The sequence below is a fragment of the Dromaius novaehollandiae genome, chromosome 10 (assembly GCF_036370855.1).
Source record: "Dromaius novaehollandiae isolate bDroNov1 chromosome 10, bDroNov1.hap1, whole genome shotgun sequence".
In the NCBI taxonomy this organism is placed as follows: Eukaryota; Metazoa; Chordata; class Aves; order Casuariiformes; family Dromaiidae; genus Dromaius; species Dromaius novaehollandiae.
Genome location: NC_088107.1, coordinates 10,293,746 through 10,315,300, shown reverse-complemented (window position 1 = coordinate 10,315,300; position 21,555 = coordinate 10,293,746). Strand labels below are relative to the sequence as shown.

The window sequence follows — 21,555 nt, the reverse complement described above, 5'->3', positions numbered from 1 at the left end:
TAATTCTTCTAGCCTCCTTAACGTCCAGCCCATCCAATCCACTGCGTGGATGTAGATATGCTTCTCAAATCTTTGTAGGACAGCTTGAAAATAAATAGGAACGAGTAACGTGTAGGATTACTATCTTGGAAAAATGAATCTTTTTTTAATGTGAATCATATGTTATTCATCAACCTGCTAATAAAAATGCCCAATATAGACACTGAGTGCATCTTAAACTATCCAGTTTACTCCAAAACTTAGTATTGAAAAGTTTCCCTCTTTTTTTTTTCCACGCGACAAACTTTGTGCCTTTGAGAGAGTGGAATTATTTGGGCACCCGAAGAGCACAATAAACCCTCTGTGCTGGCAGAGCTGGCAGGGCAGGCACATACCTAAACCCAAGGTGGAGGAAATGCTTGCTGCCCAGTTTGGTCATTGCTTTCCTGGCCGTGTCGTCCAAGTTTCTAGATCCTTCATCGTTCACTGCAACTGACAGGATCATGCCATCCGCAACCCTGCCCAAATACTGGGCAAGACGTATACTTTCTCCTCTTGATCTGTAGGTATCAAACCTGAAGTGGTAGAAACACCCCCAGACATTTCCTTCAATGAACATCACAGCTTTTTACATTGACAAGCAAATGTTACAAAGAAATCAGCTCTTTTGTATTGCTTACAACAGTTGTGTTTCCCATTAAAAATGCACTAAACAATGAGATAGATTGGGAGATTTCACCACTTTGTCTAAAAGGATACATTAGGGGTTTCTAGTCAGCTGAATCGATTAAGCTCTGGTTAACAGTATAGCAAGACAATAACACTACTCACTCTCTGATTTTGGAGATTACTTGACTAGAAAGAATTGCATAGTGGCATGCAGTAAGACCCATTTAAACGAAATGCTGAAATGCATGTCTCCGAGCTTGCTGAGATGCTGTCGCAGCCTGTTCCCAAAGGGCCTCAGACCTAGGTAGTTTTAAAGTGACTCACCGATCTGAATGGACAACTGCTCCTGTCTTTGGGTCAATAACATGGACAATGACACCCCGATGGCCCCAGCTCCTTTCAAAGTAATATCCACCTTCTTCCATGCCACCAGGATGGAGAGTCTTGTTTAAGAAAGTCCAGGATAACTTTTTCTTTCCATGGATCTCAAGAGTGCCGCCCCTACTTACTCCAATATACTTTCGCCCAAAGTATGGATTTGGCTGGCTGCCATCATCCGCTCTGCAAAAGGAAGGGAAGAGAGGGTCCAATTTTGCTTTAGTATCTGATAGTCAAGAAGCCTCTTTGCTTGTTCTGCTACGGCCCAAGGAGAGAAGTGGCATGATTTGCAATGCATTTCTTTCAACAACCCTAAGAAACAGCAACTGCTCGCACTCCGCAGAAGATACAATGTTTGAAATAATGCTAACAGCTACTGAAGACCAGCAGCAATCTGGAACACAAATAATATGAAGCCCAGACTGAACAACACATTTATATTTTTGAATCAATTTCCGTAGGAAGTTAGGACCCTAACTAGGAGTTAGTAGGTTGGGTTTTGCATCCTTGAAAATCCTGCAGTATTCTGCAACACAGAAATGTCTTATCCTTTGGCTCACTTGCTTCTCACTCTTATAGAGAAAGAGAGGATGTTTACAGAGGAGAATTTTCAGAATAAAAAATTCTTAAAAAAAGAAGTGGCATGTTAGGCTTTAAACCTAGACTGGAAAATCTAGTAATCAACTTGTGACAAGATGTATGCTGATTTTCTGGTATGGCCAATATGAAATGAAACCAGAAACAAAACTGTCAGTTTTTTAAAGGCCACTTTTTAAAGCTCTGACAAGCTATTGAACTTCCCCCACAGCACTGATTATAAGTATATCTGAGAAAAAGCAATTTTAGGGAATATTTTATAACCCTCTGTTATGGAAGAGATATCCTGGCAAGTTCTAAGAAAATATTTTATTGTGCATACATACCGCCCATATAAGATGATGGCCACATTGCTTTGGTAAGGGCACATCTCACTGCCGATATGTAACTCTCCATCATTTTCGATGAGTATATGTCTAGCACGCAAAATGATAGGCCGTACATCGTCTTTAATAACCAGTTTGCCTAAATAGAAAAGGTTATGACATTTGCTTTAACTCATACCAACTCATCCAAGGTTGTGATATGGTTGCAGTAAACGCAGTGCTGAGCTCTCATCTAAATTGTTGAGATATGCTGGCCATGCTCCCCAAAACAGCTCCCAGTCCAAATCCTAAAGACATTACATGTTTTTTTACTAAGCCCAGTTCTTGAAGAAGGTAATTAAGATTTGTATGGAAAAGGACTTCAATCAAATCTGAGACAGAAATTCAGAGTTAGGATGAATAAAAGCTATTTGTTGCCATGCTAGCATGACAACAACACTGACTCTGTCTTTACAAAGAGGCACATACATATCTGCCCCGTCCTGAGGCCCTGAGAACACAACTATTTCATTATGATGTTATCAGGACAATGATTTAATAAAAAAAAAAAAGTTTTTGAAGCAAATTGCAGAAGTAGAACTAATGAATATATTGAGGTACTTTTGTAAATTCTCCAGAAAGAGCAATAAATAGGTTAATTATAATGGCCAAAGAACTGATAGCATCGCAGCTACCACCCACGCTTGTACCAAACTAAAGCTGGGTTTGTCCAGTAGCCATCTAGTTCTCAGCAAGCACAGGAAGCCCTCCCAGCATTACACAGAGTGATTTAACTAGCCATAATGGAAAGTATTCTTCACTCGGCCTTGCTACCTTGGAGGCAGCATGTCTTACCTCCATCTGTGATGTGGATGGAGTGGACAGTGGCAGAAGACGAGAGCAGGAGCTTCCTGCCATTACGGATTTCAACATGGTTTTCTTCATTGTGACCTGGGTTCCAGTTTTCTAGCTCAGGATCCTTATCAGGACATGCCACAGCTGTTTCTGCTGGATACAGATGAAGAACAAAGACAATTATCTTTTGTTCATTGCAAGGCAGAAAAGCTCCATATCTGTGCATCTTTACAAGATCATTCCCATACCCCCCTTGCTGACTCCCAGGAATGTGGCGATATCTCTGCGATTAGAGTACAGGGGAGGCATGACCAAAAGAAAATGAACAACAGCTTATGATGTACTATTTTCTGTACTCTGGAAGCAAAGGCAAACCAGCTACCCCATGCAACGCAGCCTTGCGAGGGACACTGTGCCATGAAAACCGCCAGAGAAAAGGATGCAATTTAGCTCTGTTCGTAACTGCCCAGACACGAAGCCCTGGGAAGATACTGAGGAAAGGCTAAAACAAGAACGACCTTCAAAAATGCCACCTGATGCCTCCAAAATAACTGTGAGGTTTGAAAAGCTTCATTTAATGTAAAGAAGAGAATAAAATATGTTTGCATACCTTGCTTTCAGTGGGGATGGGAAATAAAAGTGCTCTAAATGTGATGAAAACTTAAGCATCAAGGAATTACCAGTCCAACCAGAAACAGAGAGCAATGGGAATATCCCACGAGAGAGATTCAGCCTTCGTGAGGTCTTTCAGACAAAACTGATAAGGATTCATTCTCTTTAGGTTCACACATCACTAGTCTCCACACACATATTTGATTTCTGACTGCCATGACGTGTTTGTCTAAACTGCTCCCATACCAAATCCAAGAGTCTCATGTTATAAATGTTTACTTAAGATAAAATATTTCCCCGATATAATCTCGCTTGATATGCGAGCCTCACATTTTACTCTAATCAACAAAACTTTGCGAGTGCGAGAGTCCCATGTGCAATGCATATTTTCTGGTGGTAGAAACATTTCTAATTCTAGGAAACTGAGGTCAGTGGAAGTCTGAACGATGACCTCTTTGCCATCAGAGAGAGCTGAGAGCTTTCACCAGCTCTCCAGGTTTTTCCTCTAAAACTACAACACTATAAAAAGCTACAGGATCCACAAATCGATGATTATAGATGTGGGGTAAATTTTGGCAGGGTTAGGATTCCAGCACTTGGGACTCTGAAGTTGGTTGGGTTCCCCCCACCATGAATATTAATGCTTTCAGCTGATGGAAAAGACAGCCAGCATGGGTCTATGCAAGGAAACACATCCTCGAGCCAGTGTAGCTGGTGGGGAGCTGCTGTCTGGATTCTGCCACTGCGAAACTTGGGGGACATCTGCACCTCCACAGCCATAGAAACAAAATCCATCCATCTGTGTTCGGTTTCCTCTCAGATTCTTCCACCAATTCCATGTCTTAAGAAAACAACAGAAGTGGACCAGCCACTGCCTGGATGTCTCCAGGGACCCACTAAATACCAGCTCTTCAAGGTAAGCAAAGGACGTTTCATGTGTGCAACAGATGCCTTGGCTCTCTGCAAACTTCTTCCATACAAATGAAGCGACCAAACCAGGGAGAGCTAATAATCCACTGGGTAGCTAGTCAAAGTGATAAATATCCAGGGCCTAATTTTGATACCACTTGTGCCAGCTGAAAACTGGAAGCATGTCGTTAACATCAGTGGCACTCTTTCTGATTTACAGTAATTGAGAAAGCAAGTAGGAGGCTCCTGGTTCCCACTAGAAGATGCACAGAATTAATAAGAGTTGGAAAAGATGAACATTTTGGGCAGTAATGGGACTTGCACTGTAAACAGATGCTCAGAGATAACTGTAAAGCACGCTGACAACAAATTCAAAAAATGAGCTGTTATTTTTTTAGGAATAAGGATAACTGAAAATTTGCTTACAATGAGAAGATAAATAAAGCCAGAAGCACTGATTCAATTACAAAGGTAAAATTTAGCAACTAGCTTATGGCCAGGATAAAAGCCTGCTGATTTTTCATTTATTTAGCTCTGCCAGTGCCCAAAAGATCTTCCCGTAAATTCAAAAGATGACTTCTGCCCCCAAAATTTATTATTTAAAGACAGAAAGAGAGAGAAAGAGAGGAAAACACCAGGGAAAATCAGAAGGAATTTACCCTGACGATTGGGACGACCATTAGCAAAAGCCAACGCAGTTCAGAACAAAGGACCCAAATTCATTGACCTTCTCCTACTCGAGGCCACCAGCTGCCCCGGCCGCGTCCCCACATGCAGCACCCACGTCCCTGCACCAGCGGCACCCCGGGCACCGGAGGGCTACGCACCATCCGCTTGGCCCCTCCAAGGTGCCCTCTGTGCTTGGGTTATTACTCTCCCTGTCTTCTTCACAGTAAGATCCCAGCTTCTACCTAGCACAAGGAATTAACTGAATGTTTTGCTTCTTGACCAAAAGGGCCCAAATGCACCAATGAAAGATTACTTCATGCTGTTGCTTAGCTGCAGCATTTGGGGCAAAACATTTGGTATCTGTTTTAAACAACCCCCCAAAGTAGCTCTATTTAGCATATGCATATACCGTTTCCCTTTCCCCCGTAAACCCTTAGGAGAAGGGCTGCTTGTAAGGGGCCAAAACCAATACCTTAAGGTCTGTCCTTTGCTGATATGGACCGGGGCTCTCCCCCAAGAGCTTTCTGCTCTCCACATACATACTCAGACAATACAGTAAAATGCTCAAACATCCCACCAGCACAAGCACAAGTATCTCCCACAAGCACAGCCATTAGGACTTGAGGTTTGTTGTGTTATTTCTTTGTGGCAGTTTGTTTTGTTTTGTTTTTCTGCTGTGGGGCACAGCCTGAAATTCCTGAGGGCACTTTCACCTGCTCAGTACTTTCAATCTTTGCTGTTCCAGCAGCCCTAATTTACGGATATCGGCAAGTCTGAAAATAGCTTTTCTCCTGAGTTTCCTCACCTTGCCCCTGTTTCCCATTAAAAGAACTTTGATTAAACAGTGCAAAATTGCTCAACCTCTACCAGCAATGTCTTTATTTGAGAATACTATTACAAAGCATGTTCCCCCCCCCCCCCCCCCCCCCCCCCCCCGTTGCTGGAAGACTTACCTGTGCTTACGGCGGAGATTACAAACAGAAGCAAAACAAAGTTTTCCGCCAAGCGCATGGAGGTAGGTAAAGCCATTCTTCAATATTTTTAACTCTCTGGACACCTGTGAAGACAGAATATCGAGCAAATATGTAATTCTTTTTCAGATCATGCAAACCCATTTGCTATACAAAAAAGGTTATATGCAGTGTTATGACGGCCCACTTCCACCCGCTCTCAGTTTAGCAGCTAAGGACGCCTCCGTGCCACTTCTGCAATAGCTTGAGCAGAGCAACAAAGCCAGGGCAGCTCCTCACCCTTTGTTAGGTCTAAAATAAAACCACTTGGAAATCCAAATATATATGCAGAAAGGAACCAGCAGATGTAACCAAAAACTTCTTAGGAATGCAGTATAAACACGTCCAGTGTCAAGACTCTCTAGAGCTGAATATTCACATGTGCAAAAGAGTAATGAAATACAACAAGGAAGGAGTTTGCAGAGTGGCAAATTTGCACGAAGAGGTCTTTCAAGGGCACCTCCTCCTTTCTCCCCCACTTCTACCCACACATTTTTACCGGTTGTGGTCTGCGCACCCTCCAGTCAAACTGTACTCGCACTTTCAGTTTCTTAAACTTCAGATCCAAGAAAACGCTGTCTGTTTAATTTGCCAGCCCAGAATTTTGTTGCAAAACCAAAGGCTGCTTTTGAAACTAGTTTACCGATGTTGTTTTCATTTCTGCAGTAGCCAGCATCCCAGCAAAAACAAACAAGCAGCATCATGAAAGTCAAAGTTAGAATTAGTGTGATTCTACACGATATTCTCAACTGATTGACTCTGCAACTCTACCCCATGCTGGTGACAATTTATTGACATGCATATTCACATGGAGGCAAGGAGATCCAGTTCTCCAAGTGTTCGATGATCTATATTCATGAGGCAGTATTTAAAATTCACATGTGGTCCATTAGGTTTTACCGTTGAAGCCAGTATCAAAGGAACATGGAGAAATTTATTTGTAACTGTCATGTCACACCACAATGATAAAATAGCATAAACGTAAGCATCGCACGGCTTAATTATACATGGGAAAGAAGCAACTGAAAGAAACTCCAGGGTGCCCCAGTTTCTTCAGGGCAAAACACACATGTTAGTTTTCACATCACTTGTTAATATAAAACAACAATAAAAAAAAACAGGAAAAGATATGCAAAAAATGAGGATGTAGTCTGGAGCAAATCTTAGTGGAAACATGCACAACACATGTCTGTACTCTCATAGAGGTGATATAGTTCGAAGTACAACGATACGTTTGAACCACCTGTCATCGAAGGGTTGTATTAACAATAGCATTAGATCTAGATTTGCCAGGAAACATTGCAGCAGGAAAACGTTTGCTTGCACTGGTACAGTGCGTTTGACAGCCGCGCGCTCTGGAAATGGCACAGGCTCAGGGCCCAGTGCAGACAGTCTATCAGGTGCTGAAATGCTGTTACAGAACAGTAGGAAAGAGGAATGCACTTAGTAACGCTATAACTTCGAATGATATACGTTATCAGAGAGCAATAACATCGCCGTGAAATTTGTGCCAGAATCGGGTTGCACATGTTTGACATTTTAACAGTATTAACCATCAGCATTTGATAAGCCAGGGCTCTTTTAAAGAATATCAGAAGAGTTACGCCCAAAGTACAGCACTCACCGTTAAAATATCAAGATTTGTTAACGATTGTTGCAAAGCGTGATCTGTAAACGCAGTCACTAGATCGCGCTTAAACAACAGCAAAAAGCTGAAAGGCTGGTAATATCACAGGATGGTCATTATAGATAAGAGTGTTTCTTACAATGTGGACACAAGCGCGTATTAGCATTGCATACGGTCAAATTCCGGCTGGCAAGGTGTTGATTTTATAATGCAATCACATGGTGCCAAAGTTCATAGAAATGAAGAGAAGGGACTGAATTTATGACAGTGATGGCCCGTTACTTTGTTGGTAGCAAAGAAATTTCTTTTCTATGGCCCATTAAAACCTGTGAACTCAGAAGACGACCTCTGCTAGGTCAGAACAGCAACCCATCCAGCTTATGATCCATCTCTGACCATAACCAGTAGCAAATTCATAGGAAGATAGTGTAAGTGATCTCACAGTCTTTGTCTCTTTAAAGCCAAGAGCTGCCCAGTACTTACCATCAGGTTGCTCCAAATGGCTTTTGCTATTGTACGTTACTCACAGGGAGACACTTCCCTGATTGCATCCGCCTTCATTAGCAAAGACCAAAACAAGCCCTCAAACAACACTGAAAATTCGTCTCATTTTTCAGAGGTGTCAGATTTATGCTGGGCTCTAACATTTTTGCAGTGTCTGATCTGCTACAAGTTGAAGAATATCTTGCCTATTTTGTGAGCTAGGTAGGGTGCTTAGCTCAGCTCAGTGAGCAGAGTTCACTGCAGGGTTAGTATTAGCTGGCATTCGGGTTGGAGAGGCTGAGGGCTGAGCGGGCCAAGAACGGCTGCTGCTACCAACGCTGACTCCTCCGATCCAGCCTGACTAACACAGTGCTGGTGAAGCTCTGCTGGGAGCATAATCTCAGGAATTTTCTTTCAAAAACATTCGATTTAGCATCTTCCCAAAAATGAGGTATAAACAGTAAAAAGTGTTTAATTTTCCTCACGTAAGAGGAGAAGGGATAGTAACTCTTTTCATTAATGTCTCCTGCTGGAGAGGATTCAGGAGTAGCTAGCTATCTCCTGCCAGCCGGTCGCTGTGTGAGCTCAGCGCACGGAGCCGCCTGGGAATAGAGCTATTGCACTACATCGTACTTGAACGGCCGCCACGTTGCTGAGTTCAGCTGTGATGTAACCGCTTATGTCAACAAATCTCCCTGCAGGCTCAGGCACTCTGCAGGCGTGAGGGCCATACAAGTGTCCTCCTAAGTCTATCTCGAAGGTTTCCCAAGCACCATCTGTGAATCCTCTCTTGGGCGAGAAAGGCTTTTTCATCCAGGCATGGAGAGCTGCCTGGCGATGGCGAGCGGGACGCGGAGCCCCGGCTCTGGCAAGGCGCGCTTTCTGAAATGATTCCCAGCTGTTGGATCACTCCAAGGAGTGAACAATAGCAGCAGACAATGCTAAAAGTAGATACAGGAAACCATTAGCACTTAGCTGGCTGCTACTGCAGGTGTCAATAGCAATGCTGTACTGGAAAGCGCACGCCGCAGGCAGAAAGCCTGATCCGCTGCGGTCCCTGCAGTTTTAATGCTCGAGCCAACATGGAGCAGACGATGCCTAGGGCAAAACGGCAAACTAATGCCCCAGGGAGGCTGGATTCCCTGCAGGCTCCGCGGCGAAGTCGCATGGACACTCTCCCGGAGCCTGGGCTTTGGAGCAGAGCTGCCTCCCGAGCAGCACAGCAAAGCGGGACTTAGGAAAACAAAAACCAGGCTCTGTCCTGGACTCTGCACTTGCATGACTTGGGGCCAATCACCCAGGCCTGTGGCCAAAACTTCAAAAAGTAATTCTTGTTATTGGGTATTTTAAGGGGCTTTTTAAGCCCGACTTGATACACTTCGGAGGATGCGCCTTCAGCATCTGCCGAAAATGAGGCCCCTTCCCCATGCGTCAAGCAGGGCACAACGGGAGTGTTAAGCCATTGGTTACTCGCTAAAAGGGCAAGGATGGGATACAAGCAGCAGATACCTACTGTGCCCTGAAAAAAAGGCCGAACGGGAGCAGCAAACCTGCCAACCCCCCAGTAGCTGCTCCTGCTGCTCCTGTCCAGCCACCAGCCTGTCCCAGGGCTGGACGGGAGCTGGAGTTAACCCCAGCGAAGGGAAGGAAGAGTTGTACAAGCCCAAATGGAAAAGGTCCCATCTAGCCTGGTGGGGGGTGAGCTCCTCTCAGCAGCCGCTCCTCCGCGCAGGTGCTCAGAGGGCCGGCGAGTAAAACCTGCGATGCCGTGGGAGGGTCTGCGCCAGGCAGCCGGTCCTCGGGAGCCGTGTCAGGCCGTTAGGCTCCCACTGTGCAATTCGGGGGCCAAACCCGGACCCTTCCCTGTCTTAGCTAGAAAAAAGAGCAATCGAAGCTGACGCTGAGGTTTTAGTGGTTTGATGGCTGGGTCAGCAGTGCTGCTAGATGCCTCCTCATTCATATGCAGAGCAGCCTAGGTCAGTGAGGAAGCTGGTTCCCCAGAGACGATGGAGGAGGTGTTTAATTAGTGCCTCCGCTACCTTCCTGCTGACACTGCACAGGCAGGACTGTGCCCTCTCCCGCACGGCTCTGCCCTGCCTTCTGCCTCTCGCCGGGAATTCTGCATTTCAGCCCCCGCTGGGAAGCCCGCTTTGACTGGCGCATTGGCCTTTCTGGCCCGAGGAAACGTCAGTGGCTTGTTGCTGGGACACTCCTGCGCAAGGGCAGCCTTTGCACACCGATCCGCCAGCACGGCTAAAGCCTTCCGACAGCCTTGCAAATAAACAAACACATTTCTAGGGATCGGTAATGAAAACGCCTTCCCAGTCCCAGCACAAGCAACACAGCTGCGTAGCTGCTCCCGCTCATCTCGAGCTTGTGTTTGCCACTGGCCGTTAGCCACTTTTTTAAATAGAAAGAGGAGAAGGATTAAACTCAGGATCAGACCTTGCTTTTCAATAAAATCAGTACTCAAGTCCAAAGCACTGGTCTGCTTTTTTCCCAATAAACCTGGGTTCCCTATCAATTTGTCCAAAATCTTCCCTACCAGGAAGGTGGTTCAGCTCCCACCTTCCATATGTAAGCATCGCTGCAAGTTCCCTAATTCCTGATATTCATAAAAACACATTTTGAATGAGGAACTGGAGTTAGAGGGAGGCTTTTACAATTAATAAATTAAAGGGAACTAAAGTGTTTGGAAATTTGTTATAACACTGGCAAACAATTTTAGGCCAGAAACAAAGGGAAATAATTCACACTTAATTATTAAACTATGCTTTTTTTTTCAGAATTAACCTCATTTTTGCACAGGTTACAGACCTTGGAAAGGAAAGGAAGAAATTTTTGGCTGGGCTAAAACAAAATCATTTGCAATTCACATCACTCCACCCATTAGGGGCTGACTGACTTCCAGTTTCAAATGCTTTTGAAGTGCTCAGCATTTCACTGCACTAAACCCTCTCCCACTGCACAAAGTTTTCAAAGCATCAAAGCGATGGGAAGCTGAACCCCATTTTCTGAAGCTCGGGACACGCTGTGCCTGAAGGCAATAATTCAACATACAGTGGGGCTCATGCTTTCAGGAAGCACCAGAGCTACCGTGTATCCATGCAGAAAGGCTTTGGGGATGACCAGGAAGGCAGCATGTCCTGAACGCATTAAATTTACCCAGCGTGCCTGGATGGGCTATCAGACACACGCGCAGGCCGTGCGGACTCCGGCATGCAGGAGTGCCTACTCCTACCCGGGAGACCCCAGAGACCAACACGGCAGTACAACAGAAGCGCAACACCCGCGCTGCACTTACCACCGCAGCTTCACACACAGACTCCTGGGGCACGCAAACTCAGCAGCAGCTTTTGCAGGCATTGTCCTGGGTGTCCAAGGAGGAACCGTACGCTCTGCTGAACGTCCCTGGCTTTGAAGTCTGTTTTTCCTCTCCAGGTAAGGAAAATGTGTGCAGTGGCTCAAGAGGATCACAGCATCCTAAATCCTCTTCAAACTGCTGCTTTTAACTACTCAAATATCTGCATCAGGATGTAAATATTTTTCTTTTTGCTTTTGTGGTACTTTACTGTTTGCATCTGGCTCACCACGGCTCCTTGCCTTCCTCTCCAGGACATCTGCCATTTGCTCTCATTCTGTGGCGGGAGGAGGAAGCCAGATTTTTCAGAAGTTTAGGCACATTCCTTGCCTTCCTCCACCGAGCTCTTCCTTCGCCAATTGTTTAGTCTCAGGCTGGGGTTAGAGCTCTGCAAAGTTTTATTGGGATCCAGGGTCTGGACCTGTCACAGATTATCAAATAAATCTCCAAGAAAATAAAGAGCTTGTTCTGTAAGCAGTTGTTCCAATGTTGGGCTAAAGCTCACAGCCAAAAACATCTTGTTTTTCTTCCCCTGAACGGCCTCAGAAATCATAACAATTAGGTACTAACAGGAGTTCAAAGGACTTCAGAGTGCTACTTGGAGGGTCAGTCCCAGCCTGCTCCAGCTCTTACATCGTTCCTCACCTCCCCGAGGGCTCCCGTGGTGCCTGCTCCAGCCCGTGCAGTCCACCGCGTCCCACTTTACGTTACCTTCCCCAAGCACCAGCAATGACTTCTTCACATTTTCTAGCAAGCCAGAACCTATCCCCTCGCCAGACCTGGCTCCCACCTCTCCTACCTGTTGTGGAGATGGAGCCAGTCTGTTCCTCTCTTCTGCCTGCCCTGTAAACCTGTCAGGTGTCCTCTTACCTCCCGGTCCCTACGGACCAAAGGGCATTATGTATCTGTTGGAGGTAAGTTTCTCAGGAAAGGAGTTTAGTCTCAGCTCAGTGGCACAGTATCAGCTGGACGGCGCGCATGGATGCCAGAGCGACTTACTCACCAGGGAGCAAAAGTCTAGCCAACAGAACTCTAACCTTTCTCTGCATCAACTTCTTTGGCCATTTCTGGGAATTTCAAAGAAACAATGGGACATTAGTAATAAAGCCGTCACCTACCTGTTGAAGAACCTGCATGTAGCTTCCAGGAATTCAAAGGAGAGGAGAACTGGTCATGTAAGCCCCAAGTGAAATAAGGTTTAGCCTTGAAATGCAAGGCTCCCATTATACTACATATACTGGGAGGAAAAGGTCAACTACATTCAGTAGAAGAGCTAGAAAAAACATGTCATTCCATAAAGAAAAGGCCTATAATGTTACACAGATCTACATATAGACATGGATTGCATGTGCCCATCATAGACATGAAGGCACTTTTAGGGATGCACACATTCACCCGCATATCTGAGTAGTAAATGTACCAACAGCTACACCTTTAGATTTCTCTCTGCTAGATAAGACCTATCACCTATCAGTTTGCCTAATGTGCAAAAAAAGATGAGGCAAAAATGAAGTTCTCCCCACCTAAAGAATCAAAACTTTGGCCCTTCTCTCTGAACTACCTCTCTCTCTAGTTGGATGCCCTCAATCAAAACCACAGCACCAGCCCTGAAGCAAGCAAGAAAGCAAACTATTGCCAGGGTGACCACAAAGATGCTGAATCTTTGCTAAACTGCTACAAACCTATCTCTTGGGCCAAAAGCACAGGAGCAAACAAACGGTCGCAAGGAATCCAATACAAGCTTTTTGCAAGTCACCTTGAAGTTAAAACACTCAGCTGGGTTTCTCTGACAGTATAATAGGAGCTCATAACTGGAAAGTCCAGCACCGTCACGGAGGAGGTACAGGACAGCAGCAGTAGGACGTGCCCCTCACGCCGGGCTGCCTGTCCTTTTGAAGGAGAGCACTGACAGCACTTAACCTGTACGCTGGCACGTTCCAATCAATTCTCAGTCTCGCAGCCAAAACCACTAACAAAGTCATCACCTACTGCCAGCTGCAGAGCTGGTGGCTCTGGTAATGTCGAGCTCCTCCTGGGAAATGCTCTAGAAAAAACACCATCCGATTAGTGAAGTGATCCAATAGCACTACTGTGAGCAAATAGACCCCCACCTGCAAATTTTCTTGCACTCTCCTGTACAAATACAAAATGATTTCAGTTTAAAACCAGCAGCATCCTTTACTGGCTTTTGATTTCTGCACATATAAAGTGAATCTAAGATTTTAGATGCAGGTTTAATAGTAGGCAAGTCAACAATAACAAAAGGAACATCGTAAATATTTTAGTTGCCAGTGCTGGGAGTGAAGATGGTCAGAACTTCAGCTTTTCACTTGGCTTTGGTTTTGTTTTTCTTTCCTCATTTCTACCAAGTAATACCTTTTTCCTTCTTGTACTGACAAACCTCTTCTTCATACTGAGTCAATACAGAAATAGCGAGCACCTCACCTCCAAGCAAAAAAATGTCATCTTCTGTCTTGTAAGATTTTTGGAGATTTTTTTCCTTTGGCACTTCCATTAGCAGTCAGTGATACCTAAATACATTTCATATCCCAGTCTCTTTGGCTTTGACAGTTCTGAGCATTTTGGAAATTTTTTTCTGAGCCTGTAAAGAAGCCTGTGATGAAAACATGGATAGTTTGACATCCCTCTCTCCTTCACTGCTGTTTCCAGCTAACATCCTGTTCAAACCAAAATAAGTGCGTTGTCATTTCAGGGTAACTTTGTAACTGTAGTCACAGAGGTGGTTAGTTTTCTCCCAGTTTGTATTCAAAGCTCTTATTCCGTCTCTACTGCAAACAACCAGCAGCATAAATGAAAAAGAAAGAATGTAAGCTGCTAATGCCAGAAGTTGTCCAGTCCTCAATGGCAGAAGGAATTCAATATGAGCACTGTCTGGAAAGAGGAATGCAAGATTTTACCCTACACAGCATGTGCTTTATCCTGGTTCTCATTCCTGTTGGTCTTTAATTAAATACTCACATCAGCTGGGCAAATATCATTTCACCAATCATTAGCTACAGACAGAAACACATTTATAATTCCTTGTTTTGCCATATATACTCAGTTTGATTAGAAGACATTATTGTAAGATCAGTGCAGGCTTATCCCTCAACGCAAGCAGGTTTTATTAACTTGAGTTCACCTATAGAGCCATGTCAAATGGACACACACTTTTTTTAAAAGCAGGCATTAGTGCAGGGAAAATAGGATGAAGGGAGAATTCCCTACCTCTACTGGAGCCCATCTGTTCCCCTGGATGCTCCTGAAATTTTCATGCTGGGTTTCATTTCCAGTTTCTATGGTTCTGAAGAGTGTTTTTTACCTTCAAAACTTACCGTTTTATACCAAAAAGTAGATAAGTTCAGCTACTTCTCATCTCCTTGGGAAGGGCAGCCCGCAGGCTTTTCCTACCCTGCCCTCTGAAGCGCTGTTTGAAAATAAAGCTCTGCGACAGATGATAAGGTGAGAATATATTTATTAGTTATAAAATATACAGATGAACAACATTGGCTCGGTACAATCCCATAAAAACACTGGCAAGCTTTGGTAACAGTAGTAGGATTTGCCTGGCTGATGTTGTGCCAGCGATGCAGGAGGGTTCAGTCGTGGGGCTCTGCAGTCTCCGCAGAGTTGTGCTGCGAGTGCTCCTGAGACAAAGCCCGTTCTGGAGGCTCGTCGGCACTACCTGAACACTGATATTCCTTCAGCTTCAGGGGAACATAATGCTGTAGAGAAGCAGCTTTCTGATAAGCAGCATGATTAAGGATTTTAATCCAGGAGGGCTTGGCTTGCCCTTTGTAGCCAAGCATAGCAAAACTCCCTGCAAAACAGACACAAAGAGAGTGACCTTCCGGGTGGATCAGTTCACTGATTAGCGACGCAGCATGGACTCACTCCACACATCACGGAAACGTCTTAGCCTTTTTTTTTCCCCCTTGGATTAAAATAACAGAACATTTAGGAGACCAAAAAGGATGATGAAAGAGGGAATAAGCCTTGCTGAAGCCGTAACCTCACTGCAGCACAGATCTGCAGGTATTTCAATAAACTAAGATAGATTCCCAGATGTGAGTTAGCAGGAATATTGTTTTACTCTTTATTTTTAAGCATTGGTTCTTTTTCATTTTTGACTACATGAAATTGGTTAGGAGCTTTGAATCCTTCTTTTATTAGTTTACATCAGTTTCTTCCTGCTATGGCTAAACTGTTCCCCATGTCATCTCCATTATGGTTCTCTGCCATCGCAAAGTACAAAGGCATTATGTCTTCTTCGATTTTAATAATAATGTCCTCTGTTTATATTATGCTTTTCATTGCAAAGTCTCCCAAGGCTATTTGCAGATGGTTGGATCGAGACTATTCCTGTAAACACTTCTAATTCAAATAAGGTCTTGCAAAACTAGGCAAAAAGACCCTAAATCCTGATCCCGCTGGTGTCAAGAGGATCACTTTTTTACATTACCTTTGGCAGGAGCAATATGCACTTGGAATTGTTTTAACCTTCCCTAAAATGCAGCCGCCCCCAGAACGGGCTGCAGCGGCTGCTCTACGCAGTCCGGCATAAAATCATTTTGCAAGTTGTGAAGTCGGATAGTGCCCGTACCCGAACCAGCGGCAGGATGCTAACGAATCACAACATAGTTACCCGGGCTGGAAATCAGGGCAGACCACGGGTTAACACCCTTGTTCTTACAAAAAGCACAACAGGAGCAACACGTGATCGGCCAGCAGCGGGTTAGTCCAGCACAGCAGCCTCTCACGCCACCCCGAGCAGGAGCAAGGAGAAGGCCACCGCAGCTCCTTGGCTTTTCCCTAGGACTGGGAGCCTGGGCTGCTCCTTTCTATGCTGCAGCAGCGGTCGGGGCTGGAGGCAGAGCCGAGCTCACCAAACGCTCTGCGAGCGCCGCGCGGACGCGAGCGGCACAGGTGTTTCAGGGGAAAAAAGTTTGACAAAACAAACAAAACAAGATTACTTTTTAATCAAAAAATTCCTCCCAAAAGTACTCAGGGCTTTTACGGAAGAATGAAGCAATGAAGTTTTAGGGCAAAAAGGGAAAAAGAAAACCTCAAATTTTTGCTTTTAAAATGACAAAAAAGCCCCAGATTCTCAGGAACCAACAGCACCAAAGTGAAATCACTGTCTTGGCTGTAAAGACTGTGCTCTCCTCCACCTGGGACAGCAACAGGAAGGAGCTTTAGACCTTGAACCAAAAACCAATGTACTTTTCGGTAAAGTGGAAGCAAAGAAAGAAAAAAAACTAAAAAGGAGCTGAAAATGCTGCCAATTCTGCATCTGATTTCTGCTTAAGAGACAACAAATGCATCCTCACCAAGCTGGCTGGTTGCTCTCCTCGTTTCCTTATCAACTGAACGAATTATTTCCCCAAACCTGCACTTCAACATCCACCTGACTCCCAGTAGGAAACGCGGTGCGGCAAGGGCAACGTGTGGGCGGCAGCTACCCGCGCCCGGAGCCTCCACGAGAGGTTTAGCTAAATCGATCCGAAACCGGGAGTTCAGACCGAAACCTGTGCTGCCGCAGAAGCGTGCTGCTCGCGTGGCACGCGACGCTCGGAGCGGCTTCATCGCAGCGAGGACAGACGGATTTCGGGTGGGTGCTGCAGGCTGCTGGGGGCAGCCCTGGGACTGCCGGGGAGCTGTTCAGATCTCGACTGAGTGGCCTTCGCCTTCCTTCGATTATTTATATTATGGGGATGTGTGGCTGCACGGTTTCAAGATAAGACCCGAAATCACTGTAGTAAAACCTTGCTGCCTTCTCACCCTGAAGAGACGTGGACTGTGGGTTGAATAAAGCCCAACTGAGCGGGATTGCTCCCCTGTTTGCTGCAATGATTTTTCAACTTCAAACCTTCTTGTTTCTTTGAAAATGCAGTGGCAACATTTCTAAACCAATGCTCTAAAACTCTGCCATGCAAACCCGCTTGGATTATCTGGGCCAATGATGCCAACGGATTTCTTGTGGCAATTCAAGGTAAAATACGATAACAACTTTCCCAAATGGATGATTTCACTCTCCTTCCGTCCAAAAAAATTTTTTTTCCTATTTCACTTCAGGCTATTTTCTTTTTCATCAACCTTTTAGTTTATGGTTGTCTTCCCTTGTAAAGCATTTAAATTTTAGAGGTGGCGTCTTTATCAAATGTTTACCAAATGATTTATTTTTCATTGGAAAAACAGGCTCTTTTTAGGATGAAAAATTTGCAGCATGCAGCTTCTTACTGCTGAGCTAGGGTCAAAAACTTAAAATAACTGTTCTGCTTCTGACCATCCCTGAGCCAAGAAGTTTTTACTAGATTACACTGGTATATTTTATAGTAGCAAATATACTGATAAGCACTATGAAAGTTATCTGCACATTTTGGCTAAGGAAATGCACCAGTAACTTTTAGACCCCCCCAAAAAATGACAGAATAAATACATTTACCTTTTTTATGGAAGATAATAGGTTTTGCAGAACCTAACCTGGTGAAGACAGACATTTCAGAGCTTCCAGCCATTTCTGTGAGATCTCTGGAGCACACAAGAACCAGTGATCTGAAAAGAAGGGCAGGAATTACTGCATGATCGCAAAACGTGACTTTTGTTAAGCATCTGCAAGCCCTTCAAGCTCCAATTCAGAAAAGCACTTAAAAGCCTGCTCGACTTTAAGAACGTTTAAATCCCTTTGGTTCCAACCACACATGAGCCTCCATAACTTTAAACCTCTGTTTAAATATGTTCCTGAATTAAACCTGTGCTTCACATGCTATCAAACACATCAAGAATGATTGTTTGAAAGTGCATTCCCTGGGAGAGAGAGATACTCAGCTGCAGAAGAAATTCAGGCACTGTGCAGTCCTGAGACGCTCCATATTCTGGCTCTGATTTCCAGACCAGCCTCAGTGTGACATTGGTCCTCTCAGGTATGCTTTAAGCCCTCAGTGCAATGAATTATAGGCACAACTGGTTGCATTTAGTTGAATGCCCAGGCTTGCAAAATTTGCGTCCATAGGAGAAAATCAAGCCAAAGGTACACTCATCACAGTGACAGAGTCACTTTATGCACTTTACATACAGATACATACTCATGTGCATAAATAAAGATGTAATAACTCCGGAGCGTTCAAATCGCTGGTCATGAACTGCTCAGAAATGTCTTGGACTGAAAGTCTGTTTTCTGGTTATTTGACCTGCTTCTGTCAGCAGCCAAGAATTTATCTATAAATCTCTGTTGTTCCGTGTTTATGTGGCGACACATAAAACCACAAGGAATGTGGAACAGACACAAACAGAGATGATCCAGACCATTGCCAGCACTCACTGAAGGTAGCAGAGCCGGCAGGCAGGCAGGCCTATTCGGGGCTTGCCCAGGAAAAATTGTACTGGCAAACCTGGCACGCCTATGATTTTTTCATCTGCCGAAAGATGCAAAAACAAGCAGCAAGAATAAACAGAGGCCAACTCATTTCAGAAGTGGAAAACTACATCAGCTGCCAGGAAATTGCTGGACATCAGGATAAGTGGACAGAATTGCAGATGTCACTGCGAGGGCCTTATCTACCCCATACTGGAAAATGAAATGTTAATTTAGAAGGAATTGCCAGTTCTCCAGAAAATCTGTCTCTGTCTGCTCTAATCCGTGCAGTCCTGTCAGAGAAACAGTGCTTCTCTTATATCTGGTTGATATCTGGTGTTTGAACATATTTAATCTTTGCCAGATCTCTTCAGAGCACAGGTTCAGGTAGGAAAGTAGGTCATTTTATTTTCTTTGTCTATCACCCTCGTGTCGCTACATGAACGTGGCTTTCAGCACTTTGCTTACCTCTCTTTTATAAATGTTTGAACATAGTCAGTTATTGAATTGGCAGCATTTTCACCATTAGCTGTGTCAAAGTGCTGCCTACTCACGACTGCTCCTGAACATGCATCTAGCACCACGAAGAATATCCCACGGCTATCGAACAGGAAAATTTTATCATTTATCTGCAACAAAAACAGAGGTAAGCTTCATGGAGGCAAGCGGTAAATGACAGGGGAGCTTCAGATTTTGATCCTACTTTTTCATAAGATGGAAGGTACAAGCAAGGAAAATACCAAGCATTTACATTCTACAATGTTAAATGTGTAATTAGTACAGATGAAGTGAAATCACTTACAGCTAGTGAGTCACAGGAGGCAAGCAAAAGCTTATTTCTTGTTGACTCTGATAAGCACAATGAGGTACAAAAACATGAGAAATAAGGTCATCTACATCTTTTGTGCATTAAGAAGATAAAGTTCGGAAGTTGAGAATCCCGGGAGTAAAATGCTTAGTTTAGTCTTAATACAGATTCTTTTCATGTGGGTAGAAGTTCCTGTCACTTAGCAAAGCAGATTTGACCAAGTAGCAAAGGAGAGGTGCTGGGACAGTGGATGGGGAATAGAAGCAAAAAACCCGACACTTCAATTTTCCCTGGAAATGTGACTATCAAATGTTTCAAAACCAAAATATTTCTTCTTTGTAGTGCTGTCCCAGTGCCTCAAGGAAGATCTAGCACAAGTGGCTCATACTCGCCACCTTTCCTACAGCAAGGGCTCCTTCCTCAGATTCCATCTCTCATGATGCACCACGATCTTCACGGTTAGCAGGGTAAGGGCTGTCTGAGGTGCCCAGCCCTGGTGCATCTCCAGAGCATCCCTGGGGGTCAGCCCAGCCGTGGGGCAGACACCGCACAACCTCCTCCAAGCCCAGCAACGGCGTGCCACAGCCAGGCAGTGAGAAACCTCCGCCCAGGCCACGTGCCACATACCCCATGTAGGCGCCAGAGCCCTCAAAGGCCCAGGGGCTCAAGTGCATCCCATCCATCTGAGACATGTGGATGCCTCCAGGGAATACGCAGCCAGAGTGAATAGGAAGGGAGAGTGTTAAAAAGTGGCTTCTGCAAGATGAGGGAGGCCGAACAGGGTGGTGAGCGCAATAGAGGGTCAAGGGTAAGGGAAACACGAGTGTCTGGGTCATGGGTGGGCAGCAGGGAGTTAGGATGAGGATGTGCAGATGGACTAAATCCTTCACCGCAGCACTGCCTGTCCCAGACCCCTTGGACTAGGAAGCTGCAGTGTGTCAAATTCTACATGCCGACGGGGCACAGGTCAACAACCTGAACATGAACAGCTGGCAAAAAACCAGCCTGCTGCACGCCTGCCTCGCCATCGCGTGATCCTGACGCCTGCTCTGCGCCAGCCCACGGCTTGGGTCCTGCACCAGGAGCGGGACCAGGGCACCACGAGGGGATTTGGCCACCTGGGGCAGCTCCCCGTCACCCCGCAGCTGCACAAGCCCTTGTGCTGGCACATGGGAGAAGGTGGGAACAGGTAGCTGAGGGCAGGAGGAGGGAGGGTGGGACTGTCCCTCCCTCTCCTTGAAAAGAAAATTAATTCAAGCCTTGTGGAAGCTTGGATAACTTAAAATATTTTTTGAGATTTGAGTTTCATTTGGCAAAACATGAACAAAACACCTGCCTCAGTAGTGTGGGGCTTCTCTCCTTCATTCCATTCTTTCAATATTTCTTCAGCCTTTTAAAGTTGAGGGTAAGAATCCTCTTTCAAACATCAATCCTTATTGTTTGCCTAGCCTAGGCTTTAATTTGGCTAAGAGTACATGTGTCTGAAATAAAACTTCCTTTGGAAAACAATGGTTTGAATTAAAGCGTTGGAAAATGCAAAGAGGCTTTGTGGATACCCCTGGTTTTGCCACCTCACTGAGCAGGCTTGGCTAGAAAGAGCCTGCAAGCGCTGCACACGTGCGGGGCTTTGCAATTCCCCGCAGGTAAGGAGGATGCTTCCTCAAATAACTCCTACTTGCTAATGCTTTTGAATTAATTTTTGACAACACAGCCAGTGCACATGGCAAGAAATCTTGGCTGCTCTGATTCCTTAAGGACGCTGTACTAGCTTTGCTTGGCATTTGTTAGCAATGATTGCAATTCAGTAGCATACAGGCATGTTAACCTAGATAGTGTCCTGGCAAGCACGGTTTTATAGTCACCCTTCTCCATCTAGGCAGACATGTAAGGGACTTGCAGGGACAACCTGACAACTCCAAATTCTTTCAGTAATGAAAAT

At 44.9% G+C, this 21,555-nt stretch overlaps 2 protein-coding genes across 7 annotated transcripts in view; both read right to left on the bottom strand.

The window, feature by feature from the left end:
• CEMIP (cell migration inducing hyaluronidase 1) overlaps nt 1-21,555 on the bottom strand; it is a 121,568-nt gene that overhangs the window by 50,899 nt on the left and 49,114 nt on the right. The window contains exons 1-6 of one of the 3 annotated variants that reach the window (XM_064517264.1): nt 11,398-14,847; nt 5,927-6,030; nt 2,784-2,936; nt 1,950-2,088; nt 973-1,209; nt 375-554 (exon numbers count right to left, since the gene is read on the bottom strand). In XM_064517264.1, the coding sequence (XP_064373334.1) occupies nt 375-554; nt 973-1,209; nt 1,950-2,088; nt 2,784-2,936; nt 5,927-6,002 (785 nt within the window). In that variant the 5' untranslated portion in view covers nt 6,003-6,030; nt 11,398-14,847. Of the gene's footprint in view, nt 1-374; nt 555-972; nt 1,210-1,949; nt 2,089-2,783; nt 2,937-5,926; nt 6,031-11,397; nt 14,848-21,555 lie in introns of those variants that run through there. The other 2 variants (XM_026121289.2, XM_026121290.2) reach the window with 2 other exon arrangements.
• The window catches only part of LOC112996014 (inactive cell surface hyaluronidase CEMIP2-like), a 58,351-nt gene continuing 51,708 nt past the window's right edge, over nt 14,913-21,555 (bottom strand). For 3 of the 4 annotated variants that reach the window (XM_064517263.1, XM_064517261.1, XM_064517262.1), the window contains exons 22-24: nt 19,277-19,437; nt 17,900-18,009; nt 14,913-15,274 (exon numbers count right to left, since the gene is read on the bottom strand). In XM_064517263.1, coding sequence (XP_064373333.1) covers nt 15,054-15,274; nt 17,900-18,009; nt 19,277-19,437 — 492 coding nt within the window. In that variant the 3' untranslated portion in view covers nt 14,913-15,053. Of the gene's footprint in view, nt 15,275-17,899; nt 18,010-19,276; nt 19,438-21,555 lie in introns of those variants that run through there. The other variant, XR_010390709.1, reaches the window with a different exon arrangement.